Here is a 14,019-nt window from a genome sequence, read left to right on the forward strand (position 1 = left end):
GAGTACCCTCCTGGGGTACACTTAGAAAGTGAGGCTAGTTCTCAGTCATTTTTGCCTGCAATCACCAGGTGGGCCCTAGGTAAACTGAGCTGTGATGGGAGTTTACTCAAGGAACATGATTCTTTTCCTGCATCTTGTTAGGTTTCACATAGCAGATTGTCACTCAGGCTCCCTGTTCTAAGGAGGGGCCACACAATGGTGGCCACACAATGTGGGTGCCACACAATGATATTTTGAGCAGAAGTGGTCTGAGTAGCGATGGCAGTGGCCCCATAAGATCATAACACAACTGGAAAATTCTTCTAGTAACACTGTAGCTGCCTGAATGCAGCTCATGTGTTCCTGCTGATGCTGATGCAAACCCTCTGTGCTGCGGATCCTCAGAACCATAGCTCATAGACTGGCACAATAGTAAACAGGTGTGGCCTGCACACTGTAGTTATCATTAGTTTAGAGTGCATTTTCCTGCTGTAAGCTAGGCATGGTGACACACTCCTGTAATCCCAGCATTTGGGAGATTAAAGCACGGGGACCCTGTGTTTGAGGGTTGGGCTATATGGGAAGACACTAAAGAAATACTGTAAATAGAAGAAATGCTGTACATCAGTACACTACATCACACCAGCACCAGCCTCACCCATCTCATATTGACTCCAGCTCTGGATCAGTTCAGGTGACCATGTGGAGTAACTGGCTTGTGCCATCTAGGTCTGTGGAAGTGTACTGTGGGGGTTTGTACAACAGTAAACCTCGCAGATTTCATATGGAGCATGTGCCCTCATTGTCAGTAAAAGATGTGTGAGAGGTGCCAGGGTCTAGAGACCTGCTGTGTCCTGTGAGCTCCTTACACATTCTTTCAAGTTTAAATTTCTTGAGTATGATTCTTAATTCTAGCATGGTTCTTTAACTAGGATCCTTTCCCAGGATTGTGACAGGGCTGTAAGGTTTTGAGGCTCAACTCTCCGGTTCTGTTGTTAGATAGGTAGAAAACAACTTGCCAGCCTTGGGGAGGGTTTCTCGGAAACCAAGTGAAGAAACTGCTGACAGGAAGGCACCTGGCTTGTTTTCCTTCACATTGGTAGAGTGCCTTTTAGGACTTGGTTTCCTGACTTGCTTAGGAAGTAATTAAATATATATACATACATACATACATGCTACTGAATCTTCAGAGCCTAGAAGTGATATCCTATGCTCTTAAAATATCTTTTAGCTGTTTTTCTTCACAGATGAGAAAAAAAATACTGTTAGAATACTGCCTGGACTTGTATGGATCGGATGGGTGTTCCAGCCAGGCATAGTGGTGCACACCTTTAATCCAACCCTCAGGAAGCAAAGACAGAGGCAAACTAATCTCTGCGTTCAGGGCAGCCTGGCCTATATAGTGAGTTTCAGGCCAGCCAAAGCTATAAAATGAGACCCTGTCTCAACAAAACACATCAAAGAACCTAATACATATCCTCTCAGAGCATTAGGGAACAGCAGACATTTGACTTTCCACCCACTGCCATTCACAAGGAGACAGTGTGTCTGGGTCCCTTGGCTTCTTCATAAACACTGACTGAAGGTGTGTCATTGCAGGCTGGGAGTAGTCCTCCATCCACGGCGGCTCCAGTGTCTTCCTTCTCTCGTACTTCTGTCACACCATCCAACCAGGACATCTGCAGGTAACACTCTGCTTCATGGCCTGTGTCGGCCCAGAATTCTGAGTTTTCCGTTGCTCTGTCACCCCACCTTTGGTGTAAGCAGCCTGATTTTATGTGCTGTCTGCTCCTCTCCCCACTTTGATGGCGCTCTCTTTAAACTTGTTTTCCTTTCTGTGCTTTATTCCACTGTTCTGCATGCAGTTCCAGTGCAGGGTTTTCTGAGTGTTGTCACTACAGTCCCGTGCAGTCTGCTGTTGTCTTGAAAGCTCCTCCAGGCCAGAGTTCTCTGACACAAGGGCTCACTGTGACAGTTATCTGTAAGGACACATTACAGGCATCAAAGAGAAATCCCTTTGGTTCAGACTGGGACCAAGCCTCGAGGCCTGCTAAGAACACTAAGGCCAGAAGATCCCTCAGAATCTCCAAGTCACTAAGTGATGTGGGTGAGAAGACCCAGGATACTTTGGAAAGCTTTGACTATATGGAAAGAACTTGCTCCGAAGGGAAATTGGTGCTTCCTCAAGGTCCGGCTCTCAAAAAGAACAGGCTCCGTCTTAAAACAAAAAGAGCAGAGCACTGCCCACCCCTCGACCATTCCAAACACTCCCATGTCATATCCCTTTCTCCCAACCATTCAGCTGCCTCAAAGAGGGAAGTTGGCAAGGGGAGCGTACGCATTCCACTCTTGGAGGAGAAAGCTGATGGTGAGGCCAGGTTAAGAAGCCAGCGATTGCTCCGGTACCTGTTCTCACTCTCCCGTGGCTCAAGTGCCAGTAGCCTGCATAGGTTCCATGAGCTGGAGAGCCATGCCAGCCATTTGCACACTGCCAAGTCCTCCAGCTGGCTGGCAGGAAGCACAGACTTCTGTTCTGATGAAATGGGAGATGACGACGTCTTCGAGGATGCATCATCTGCCAAACTGAAGAGCAGGGTCCTGCGGGCGCCCCTCTGCTCAGTGGAGAAGGACAGTGACCTGGATTGTCCTTCTCCGCTCTCTGAAAAATGCACCCCCATCTCTCCCGTGTCCACCTCAGGGGATGCCTGCAGGTTGGTTTTCCAGGAGCCACCATCTGGCTGTCTCTGCTAACACCTCATAACCTTACCTTGATTTAATATGTGAAGTTTCTGCAAACTGAAGTAGTAAGACATTCCATTGCCAGCTGTAGAGCAATTGTGTTTTCCACACAGTGACACCATCTGGAAGCTAATTTCATAAGATGCAGAAAGTGCACATATTAAACCCACTCCTTTCAGCAAAATAAGTAGGCTTTGCTTAAATATTGGGAAGAAGTAGTGGCTGAGCTTCCTAGCTTGCCTCTGTGAGTGGCTTGTGTCCAGTAGCCTGCCCACAGAGCTCCCTCTCTCTCCTTCCTTCCCCTTTCCTGTGTGTCCTACCCTTGCCCAGTTTCCCGCCTTTATCTTCCTTGTACAACATCCTTGCCGGGCCCAATTTGAGCTCATCTGTTCCCGCCCTTGTGCCTCCCCTAGTCTCCCCTTCTCTGTGTCAACTGTTAACCTTGCTTATGGTTGGATCAGAAAACCTGTTTCTGAAACAAATAACACAGCAGTCTAGCCAGGCGTGGGTCAGGCCCTCTTCAGAACAGCTGTTTCTACCTGTTATCCAGCTGCTGGAAAATCTCTGTTCTCAAATACCTAAGTTCATGGAGGCTGGTAGTTGAATCCAGGATGTTTCCTTGGAAACAATGGCTGCTTTAATAATTCTTACTTAATGTGGTGAGTAGTCCCCAAGAGAAAGGAAGTTGCAGAACCGTTTGGAGAGGGCGGGAGGTGGAGCTCTTGTGCTTGTGAAGGTGAGGGTGTGGCTTCCAGCCTTTAAGCCACTGTGCTATTTTGGAGGTGAGAGTGCTGATTTGGGTTTTGTTTTTCCTCTCATGTCTTATGTTCTGGAAGATGTCTTTATTGTTGCCTAAATTTTATGTTTCAAGTTTGAAGTCTTCCCTAAAAATGCCTGTTTTGTCATTTCTTGTATCAGTCTTCCCTTTCCATTCCAAATGCCGTCCTGACGCTGCTGCATGGTAAGCTGACATTGAGCCAATCGTGACTGTTCTCATTGGTGCCTGTGTGTCCCTCTGCTGAAAGTCACTCTTACAGTGTTTATTTCTGAACTTTGTTTGCCGAGGAATTGGCCTTCTGATAGTGTCATTTTCCCTGTTCTAGACCCTTCTTTCACTGACTAGCTTGTCTTCCTCCATAGGATCTGCCACTGTGAAGGAGATGATGAGAGCCCTCTGATCACCCCCTGTCACTGTACAGGAAGTCTCCATTTTGTGCATCAGGCTTGCCTGCAGCAGTGGATCAAGAGTTCTGACACACGATGCTGTGAGCTCTGCAAGTACGAGTTCATCATGGAAACCAAGCTGAAACCTTTGAGGAAAGTACGTAAGAAGGGGGTCCGCTGGGAGAGTCACCCTTTCAGACTCTGCACCCTGGCCACCCGTGTTCACTGCTTTAAAAATCAGGGGTTGGAGTTCACATTGTAGATCGTTGTTTCTGATTGTGATGTCTCAGCTCTGACCTTCATTTATAGCGCTTCTTTCTCCTTCACGTTGAAACTGTTTGACTATCCGTCTTCTCTCCGTGTCCACCAGCTGTCTGTGACAGCATGCTCAGCCTTTAGCTTCTTATGTTTTAGCTGTTGTATGGCTCTAGTTAGGACACACACTCCTCAACACTCAGCCGGCTTGTTTGTGTATGTCTTTCCTGAATGAAAGGGTTCATGGATGAAGAGGTGCCCCGAGTCACTGCTGCCTTTCTGGAACTGGCTTCCCTTCAAACTTGTCAGTTTCATATATCTCTCTCTGTGCCAGGCACAAAGGATCACATTTGGAAGGAGAAAAGGGGGTCCTGCTCTGTCAAAATCACTAATATACAGGTTGCTAGGGCACCCATACATTATGGGGCCAATGAAATGCTAGGTTATTTGGCAGTAGAACACAGAGAAAGCAGTGGTCTTCATGGGCCAATCTCATGGGAGGAGGGGCATTGTAAATGGTGTGGCTTTGAAGTAGTTCTAGATGTGTAAGAATGACAGGCAAAGGGAAAGGGCTTCACAGGGGTCATACTGCCCATGGAGAAAAGGTTCCACTTAGGTGGTGAATGTGAGCACTTCAGGAATGGGAAAGGCTTGAGCTGTGGACATGTTAGGAAAGAGATAATCCAGGAACAGAAGACACCAAGATGCTGACTCTGCTTCAGGTGGGATCTTGCTATTTCTAAAACCCTAACAGAAAGTAGTTGGGTATTAGAGAAGGCAGGTGCAAACTGCTCAAGGAAAGGTTTTGCCTGGTCAAAGTCTCTTGGAACCTACTCTGTGTGAATCTGTCACATGATCCTGCACTACTGAGGTAGGGTAGATCATCAATGAAGCTGTTTTCAGTTAGCCTGATAGTCTGTCGCCATCATTAGCAGAAGATATGCAGAATGTTTACACTTTGTTCTTTCTCTCTACTTTTATGTCTTTTCTTCTGATTTGGGAGCCAGTAAATGACAAAGCCAATCTGTTTGGAGTAAATTAATGAGCTTCTAGAGGGATGGCACTGGCAGAGACTGCTTGTACCAAGAACTCTTAAGCATCGATTTCAAGCTGTTGCTGCCAAAGTAGCAGAGGACCAAAGAGTGAGAGCCTTCTGCCATTCACCTTCACAACATAGACGTGACTCATCCCTAGTGTGTTGTGGTGTCATCACTCTTCTTCCATCCCTCCATGTCAGTTACCACTTAGCAGCTGGGTCTCAGCCGACATGCTTCTTTGTCAAGCTCTTCATTGTCTGCTCACACGAATAAGGAAGTAGCTAGTGGGAGGTCACTGCTCCTCTCCGAACTAGCTTCTCTTCATCGCACAGAAAGTTGGCTATATCTGCTACCTCGTTGAAGCCAAGAGATTTAAAGTGGTTCTGGGTATCTGGGGAAGTGGATCTCACCTGGGAATGGGAGAGAAGGAGACCCGATCATAGTCATGAGCAACAGTCATGCCCACTGTGGTCCTTTGCTCTGAGTCTGGGCCTCATGCTCTCTGTGTTGTCTTTTCCAGTGGGAGAAGTTGCAGATGACTTCCAGTGAGCGAAGGAAGATCATGTGCTCAGTAACATTCCATGTCATTGCTATCACCTGTGTGGTCTGGTCCTTGTATGTGCTCATTGACCGCACCGCAGAGGAGATCAAGCAGGGTCAGGTGACAGGTGAGTGTCTGGACCATGGGGTGAGCATTGTTCACAGGTCCTGGGGTTTGAGGTGCTGAGGTTCAGAGCTGTTCCTCTCTCGAACACCTGGGTTTGTAAAGGATGAATTCCATGGATATTTCTCTGTGTCTTCAAAGTCCATCACAAGAGATGAGACTTGAGACTCCTGAGAGAGCAGGATAAACCACAGTGAGAGCTCTCCATGCTGCCTTTGGGGGTGGGGGTGGGGCGGGGGTTGGGTGGAGGGTTGATGAGTAACAAATCTACTTACTGGTTGTGGAGTTCAGAAACTGGGTCCTAGTTACAGCTTAAATGAGGATCCTGACAGGCTAACTGAGTCCTCCTCCCTTGCAGGAATCCTAGAGTGGCCTTTCTGGACTAAACTGGTAGTTGTGGCCATTGGCTTCACTGGAGGACTTCTTTTTATGTATGTTCAATGCAAGGTGTACCTACAATTATGGAAAAGGCTCAAGGCATATAATAGAGTGATCTATGTTCAAAACTGTCCAGAAACAAGTAAAAAGAATATTTTTGAGAAGTCTGCACTAACAGAGCCCACCCTTGAAAATAAAGAAGGGCATGGAATGTGTCATTCCACCACAAATTCTTCTTGCACAGAGCCTGAAGACACTGGAGCAGAAATTATTAATGTCTGACGGTGTCATTTCCCTGATGTCCACAAAGAGCTGAAGGAATTTGTTTACTGCATATTGTGTTCATTCCTTCTGTCATGTAATAGCATAGACTGGAGCAGGTGACTATTGATAGTGGCCTCTCTTTTTCTCAACCGTCCTTGGTGTGAATCTCTTAGAATTCCTGTGGGGCAGATGCTGCTGGCCCCATTCTGCCAGGTTCTTGTGTGGGCTGGGAAGGTGAGAGACCCCATGTAACCGCCATGAGGAGCTGGCTGAGTGTCAGCTCCTGGTCTTGAGCAGAATAAGGAAGTAAAAGGCTAAAGCAGGGCACAGCGCAGCATGGGGGAGACTGGTGGTGAGAGAGTCCCCAGAGGACAGAGCAGAGAGGTACAGGGAGTGCTGCTGCTGGTGGGAGGGTTCCCTTCTCACTGACAAGAGCTAGGAGACAGGAAGGGAGCCCGGCCTACTCACACAAGCCCCTCCTCGCTGGGATGCTGTTCCCACATTACTCTGGGGTGGGTAAGGCCTTAGGTCCCTGTGTCTGCTGGTGTGTGACTCACTGAGCAAACAGCACTTTATAAAAGTTTTTATTTTGGAATTCCTGTGTCTAGTGGGTGTGGCACTTAAAAGAATGTCATATTTAGACATGTTTATTGTCCCTGTTATCTCTTTGCATCAAAATTGATTTGAAACAATTTCTGCCTTACATATTCTGAATAGTAGGATGTCTTTCCATGTCCAGAAAAGACTCGTGACTTCAAACAAGACAGACAAGCCTGAGATAGTTTTTCTTAACAGTGTCCATGGGAGGTGATGGATACCAAGGGCATACTCTTTGGTTTTGAGCCTGATTGCTGACAGGCCCTATCTTACAAGCCCACCCATACATTTCTGTTTTGTCAACATTGAAATGGAAGGATTTTGAGATCTAATGGATGTAAGTCAGACTGAGTATTTGGAGAATGCTCCTTTGATTGACAGAAGTCTCCAGATGGAGTGGACACACACTGTGGATACCCCTGTGATCCACCTCTGCTCCATGGTGCTGACCAAGTTCTGTGGAGTCACTGTTGAGGGCTGGGAGACAGGCCAACTCTGATATGAGGTCTTGGCATGAGCAGTCAACTGTCATGGGCCACTGCGTCATGGGCTGGCCCACACCCACTCACCGCCTTAACCAGACCTGACAGGATCATTTAAGGTTCTTAGGGCCACATGTGATCCATTATGTCATTGGGGTTACCTCCTGCACCATTTTTCACAAGACAGACAAAGCCAAATCACTACCATTAAATGGCCTTTGTCCCTTTAAAACGTCTACTGAATATGTTTTTCTTGAAGGCCATTGTCACAGTGTCAGGCCATAGTCTACTCACAATGTGACAAGAGGGACCCCAGAAGTGTCCTCTCCCAAGTGGCCCTGTTGGCTACGGGGCCTTCAGAGCCTCCTGAGGTGGGAGGGGCAGTGCCTGGGGACCTGAGCTTTGCTGCTTTTCCTGTCTTCCTCAGAGACTGAGGAAACCAACAATGGATCTTTTGTGGTTCCCAGTGCTTGGGGTCATAGGGTTCAGTGGTAGAGCTTTTTTTTGCCAGGGATTTCAGTCATTATTCAATCAGCCCACCCTTAGGTTAACCTGCTGTCTCTCCAAGACCACACAAGCCTCCCTGGGCTCACTATACCCCAAAGTGCAATTACTCACACGCCTTCTCAGTCTGGGGACACCAGGAAGCTACAGACTGCCCATTAGGGAGCTCTGACTATACCATTCAGCAGCTGTCCCTGAAGCGATGCTCACCCAACAGTGGGTGTGCAGTCACGTGAAGACGGAGATTGAAGTATGAAGTCCTGGCCAGCCACTGAGGCTTCTGTAGAGAGGACAGTGTACCTCACTGGGGGTAGTCCCTACACAACTGCCCCAGGGGTCTTGTGCCCCACATAGATAAGGTGGCTTTAGAACCATGACTTTCATGTTGTTCTCCTCATTTCAGGAAGGCCTAACTCCATCTCTTCTCTAGCTACTCTGATGAAGTCTGTCTGCATCCTTCTTCCCTTCGCAGCTACCCCTGGCTCATTTTCCCTGTAGGTGCTCTGATGGAGCAAACAGCTGTACCTATGGCAACTCAGTGCAGGAGACCAGCAAGACTGCACTAGGAAGCATGATAGCAGGGCTCTGGTCTGTCCAGGCTCCCTAGTCCTTGTCTGATTTCTCTCTGAGTAACTGTGCAGGGTTTATCTGTCTGTTTATCTGTTTCCCCTCAATTTGAGCCTGAATAATGTAGTGGGAAGATGGCATATGGCTGTACCAAGCAGATCTAGGATGAGGCCCCAGGACCAGGAGGGCTTAAGCTTGTGGGTCAGATGAAGAAGCAGGTAGTCTCAGGGTGTCACTGTCAGCCCTATCTATAACTTAACCTTTTCCCCATGTATCATGGACCCATTGGCATGCCTTTGACTTTAGCTGCCACAAGTAAGTGGGTGGGGGCTGAGCCCAAGTTCATTGCAAGATTTTTCTGGAAATATTGTAAAGTTCTCTTCTTACTCCAGGTCTCTTTGTTTCTCCTTTCTGGCTTTAGCACACTCTTTAGTCATGTAGGCCTAGTTTCCAAACCTGTGGGTGTTTCCACCTGGACTCAGATGTGCCGACCTGAGGCAGTGGGGGAGGGGGACAGTTCAAGGCATTGAGTGGTATCTTAAATGACAGGAGACCAAAGGCTGCATGAGCAGGGTGAAGAGCCATACTTTTGTGGGTGTGATTAGATGCACATGCATATTTGAAATACCACCCCACCAAATCTGGTTTGAAATAATGCAGTTTTTATCTGTAGTCCAAGAAAAGCCCAAAGCATAGGGAGATGGAGGCATTTGTTTTTGTATTGCAAGTGATTGATGAAGGTGTGTAACTGGTGCACATTTAGATGCAATGTTTAAAGCTGATTGTTAATAAAAACCAAATTTACACTGGTGTGTGTAGTGTAGTTTCTAAAAAGCACTTCACATTTTAAATTTTTCTTAGAAAATTTCTAGTAATCTGAATGTCTAAAATTTTTTAATCCTTTTGTGTATGTTCACTGTTTCTCAGTATTACTGCTGGAATAATTCTCTGTACAGGGGATTTGTTTGTGCTATACACGGGATATCTAAAGGTAGCAATAAAGTTTTTCTTTACAAAGGAGTTTTGTGATGAGAGTGTTTTCCTATGTGAAGCTGGACAACCCTTTCCAGCCCACACATAAGTAAATAATAATGAGGCTGTGGGGAGAGGGTCCAGAGGTGGGAGGGCTGGGAGTAGACGGGGTTTTAAATTGATGCTAAGACCTGTGTGACATATGTTTTAGTGTCTGGGTTACTTCTTTTAGTCATTACAACCTGCCTCAGGAGACAAGAGTCAGCCAGTTGCCCTGCTGGAAGGAAAAGGAGGGGATGCAGACCATGATGTCTATGCTAGCCAGGGCACAAAAACAGATGAGGTGGGTAGCCTGTCCTTCCAGGGCTCTCTTCTTTAGGGGAAGGCTATTCATTGATGAAGGCAACAACAGAATCTAGGAAACAGCCTAGATGTCCTTTAGCTGGTGAGTGATAATGAAAATGTAATATATATTAAAATATATAATTTTGTTCATCTGCAAAGAAACATAAAATTTTCAGGTAAATAGAACTGGCAAACACAGGCACCATACTAAATGATGTGACCCAGACAAAGAAAGACAAATGTCTGTTTTAAATGAATTTTATTTCATAACAAAATCTTCATTCAAGAGTTTTTTTTTAGGCACCTACTACATGAAAGCAGTTGGACAAAGCATAAATAGAATAAGGTAACCCTGACCCAACCAGGACAGATGTCACTTACTCTGATGGACTGTTGCTACTTAGTGTGGAAGTGCTGAGCTGGGCTGGGGGTCACAGCTGCAGAGCCGGGATCCAGGTGGGAGGTCCCTGTACTGTGTACATACTTCCACCAAAGACCGGAAGAAGCAGGAGCATGTCCCCCCAAACTAGAATAGCCAGGCCCAGGGGTAGCACTGCTAGCTAGCATGGAAAGAAGACACATCACCTGCATCTAGAGCCTGCCAGGAGTCTGGCTGCCAAAACCACTGGCCTTCCCAGAGAGATGCTGGGCCAGGAAGGCCAGGCTTAGATGGCTACACTGTTGGGAATCCTGTCTGGTGACAGGTAGTAGTAGGGGAGCTTTTTGTTCTTATTGCGCTCAGCGATCACATTGACGATGGCCTCCAGGTTCTTGCGGAATCGGGTCATGGCTTCCTTCACTGGCTTCTCAATGAAATGTTCCTCGGGGTACATGCCCAGAAACAGCTGAGAGTCAGACATGGAAAGACAGTTTAAGATGATGCTGTATGGACTTGTAGGCCTCATCCCACTCAAAGAGGCTTCGTTTGGGAGAAGGAGGGATATCTACTCCACTCTCATCATCTTTTACCTTTGTCACCTGCAGGGATGGGTACATTCATATACACAATGAACACTACGTAGCCATACAAAAGGAAACCCTGTCGTGGGAACACAGATTAACCTGGGGGCCATTGTGTGAGGTAAAAGAAGCAGGTGCAAATGCCATATATGGGATATTAAAAACTGCTATCTCACCAGGTGCAGTGGCACACACCTTTAATATCAGCATTTGGAAGGCAAAAGCAGGCAGATCTTGTGAGTTCCAGGCCAGATGCTATAACTGAACAGTATCATTGTATACACATATCACACTATCTCATAAATATGCAAATGCTATGTGTCAGTAAAAAAGTCATAGGTTATACAAATGCCACCACCTTTTCCCTATGAGAGGCTCAGGGCTGGAGCTTTAAAAGAAAATTACTCGTAGTTGCCAGGTGTTTTTTTAAGGTACAGTGGAACCTGGAAGGTCTCCGCCCTGGAAGTTCTGTGGCCTCTGTCCTTTGTCTTTCCCATCTTTTAAGGCTTGAGATAGGCAGAGGCCCTGGGCATCAGGAAGTGGGGCAGGGAGCACCCTGCTGGGTAATATGCTGCTTGCTTACACCACTGTCTGAAGTGGGTAGGGGATGTGGGGTTTAGTTTGCAGAAGGGAAGTCAGACTTGGCATCCTTTGACCAAGATGTTCGTCTAGGAGAAGAGGTCACACTGAGCACAGAAGCAGCACATTAGCAGCCCAAGGGGCTTACCCAGTGGGAGAGCACTGACACATTGCACATGGCTGTGTCTGCCAAGACCTTCACAGCTGGGAATACTGGAAGGGGCACGGGAGCTGACTTTCCCTGTAGGGAGCCAGGAAACCACACGGAAGCGATTTATCAAAAACTGGGGGTGGTTTAGAGGGTGGTATCACATACCCCTCTCCGAAGACTTGGAGCAGAGCCTGTGCCCTCCACTGCCAATCCACCCTGGGCTCAGACCCAGGCTGAGGACCTGGGGTGGGGTGTTCCCCCCACCAAGCAGTTCCACCGTAGAGGTCAAGAATCTTGGCTGTGGGTGTCCAGCCAGAGCCTGAACCCCAAAGCCCTGGGCTGGAGAACTGGTTGAAATTGCAGTGACCTATACCCCCTCCAGCATTGCCTAGTCTCACCTCATTTTCTTGGAACTGGCTCAATGCCCACACTGCGCCTAGATGCCAACATGAGCGGCCTCGGTCTGGTAGAGTAGCCACGATCTGCTCGATGGTCACCACACCCTTGGCCGTGGGCGGTGGAGCCCGCATAGTTGGAGGAGCATTGGGGATCCAGGAGCACCAGTCATACTATGAGAGCAGCACCAATAGTGTGGGTGCCCAAAAAGCCAGCGCCCGCCCACCTCCAACCTCACAGGGTACCAGCTTAGCAGGCTCCACCCCTCCCTGTGGGTACCACCCACACATCTCTCTGATGACCCCACCTCACCCTTTCCTGTTCCTCAAGCCACGCCTTCCAGGTCCCCATACCACTTCCTCTGTCCTCCTCCCTGGCTGCTCCTCTTGCCTTCCTTCCAGGGCCCCCCAGCCTCCCTCAGGGATGTCCATGTCCTCGCCTCTCCCTCCTCATACCCTTTCCCCCCTTCCCAGGGCCTGCAACTGTCCCAGACAGGTGAGTGCCTTAGGCATGTCTGCAGAATTCATGCCTACTACTGCTGGTTCCAAACTCAGGGACTGCATGGGGTTGGGTGGGACAGTAGGGCAGGAGCTGGAGACCAGGGAGCCCAGGAGTATGAGGGTGGCTCCGACTGTGGGGTGCCTGAGGCAGTGGTACCCCAGAGAGGGCTGTCTAGGCCTACCTGGCCGAAGTTTACAGCTGCGTGCTGGGCCGAGGCTGTGAAGATCACCACAGTCAGGTACTCAGACAACTTCTCCCTGCTCTTGATGGACTTGGGGAAGCCTAAGATGGAGCCACAGACCATGAGCCCATCCCTGTGAGGGACGCCTGGTTCACCCTCCGTCCTGAGTCCCACACCCACACATTCCAAGATCTACCCTGGCAAGACACTTGGAGAAGGGGTGGGGGCAGGTGCTCTGAGGGAGGCATTTGGTCGGGTGGGTACCCTTGGAAGCAAGATGTCCTGCCTCTTGTTTCTCGTGACTTTGACACGCCTGGGCTCTACAGCAGAAGCATAGAATCATGGCGGCCCACCTGAGGCTTTTCTGCCACGCATGCCGTACACGTAAACATCCTTCACGAAGTCCTGTAGTTCCTGGTCCTCCATCACTACCTGGTCATCTTCGTAGTAGATGCTTACCACCTCACTTGTGAACCTGGATCAGGAGGAGTGAGTGTCCTGCAGGTCCCTCTGGCAAGCCTGTCACTTCTTAATGTCTGACTCTAGATGTCATCTGCCCCTTCCCGCCATCAACACGCAACCCAGAAGCAGACCCACCTCACCACACTCTTCATCAGGGTTTGCCTTCCCACAGAACCTGGTCTCACTTACGACTGGATGGCTTCCCACACCAGCAGCCCATCATCTCGATAGAAGTAGTAGGGGATGTCCTCGGTGCTGTCCATGCCCCGGGCCTTGATGGCCTCCGGGAAGCACAGGGAGGAATAAGTCAGGTCCTGGACAGCCCTCTGCACCATCTGCACATGCCCACCACCCCCGGTGGCGTTGGCCTGTGAGAGAGCAGAGCTCCTAAGCTTGGTTGCTTTCCCCTGCCTCAGCTGTCCAACTTCCCAGCTTCATCTGTGAGAGACTTGGAGGCAGTGGGGTGACTGGGCACAGAGGTGTCCAGCCTGTATCCTGTGAGGCGCAGTGAGATGAGTAAGCCAAGCTCTCACTTCCATGGTTGGGTGACGTGGGGACTCACGTCCAGTGCCCTGGGTACTGTACAGTTGCAGCAGAGAAGAGGCTTTTGTGCAGAACGCAGCTTCCAGAAAGCCAATTAGCTCCTAAGAGCTGGGCACATCAGGGACCTGGCTGTGCAGGGGTTGGGCAACAGGCAGGATGGCAGGGGTGTAGTAGGGTGGGGGAAGTCACAGGTATCTTGTAAGGTGGGAGGGTCATGGGTTCGTGGAGGCAACTGGAACAGGACAGGATGCGACACATCACAGGGAAGAAGTCATGGTAGTATGAAGGGAAGAGGGCAG

The 14,019-nt window shown here is 48.8% G+C and overlaps 2 protein-coding genes across 13 annotated transcripts in view; one reads left to right on the forward strand and one right to left on the reverse strand.

Annotated features, from left to right (window-relative positions):
- The window catches only part of Marchf8 (membrane associated ring-CH-type finger 8), a 79,985-nt gene extending 70,335 nt beyond the window's left edge, over positions 1-9,650 (forward strand). For 9 of the 12 annotated variants that reach the window (XM_040737242.1, XM_013110414.3, XM_013110411.3 and 6 more), the window contains 5 exons: positions 1,579-1,664; positions 1,845-2,690; positions 3,859-4,039; positions 5,695-5,842; positions 6,197-9,650. In XM_040737242.1, coding sequence (XP_040593176.1) covers positions 1,579-1,664; positions 1,845-2,690; positions 3,859-4,039; positions 5,695-5,842; positions 6,197-6,498 — 1,563 coding nt within the window. In that variant the 3' untranslated portion in view covers positions 6,499-9,650. The remainder of the gene's footprint in view (positions 1-1,578; positions 1,665-1,844; positions 2,691-3,858; positions 4,040-5,694; positions 5,843-6,196) is intronic. The other 3 variants (XM_040737243.1, XM_005066097.4, XM_040737244.1) reach the window with 1 other exon arrangement.
- A 541-nt stretch (positions 9,651-10,191) lies between these two features.
- Alox5 (arachidonate 5-lipoxygenase) overlaps positions 10,192-14,019 on the reverse strand; it is a 45,134-nt gene continuing 41,306 nt past the window's right edge. Inside the window, 5 exon segments of the mRNA NM_001281587.1 lie at positions 10,192-10,792; positions 12,036-12,206; positions 12,716-12,816; positions 13,069-13,190; positions 13,367-13,545. Coding sequence (NP_001268516.1) covers positions 10,613-10,792; positions 12,036-12,206; positions 12,716-12,816; positions 13,069-13,190; positions 13,367-13,545 — 753 coding nt within the window. The 3' untranslated portion in view covers positions 10,192-10,612.

Source organism: Mesocricetus auratus, unplaced genomic scaffold (assembly GCF_017639785.1).
Source record: "Mesocricetus auratus isolate SY011 unplaced genomic scaffold, BCM_Maur_2.0 Super-Scaffold_100676, whole genome shotgun sequence".
Taxonomy (NCBI): domain Eukaryota; kingdom Metazoa; phylum Chordata; class Mammalia; order Rodentia; family Cricetidae; genus Mesocricetus; species Mesocricetus auratus.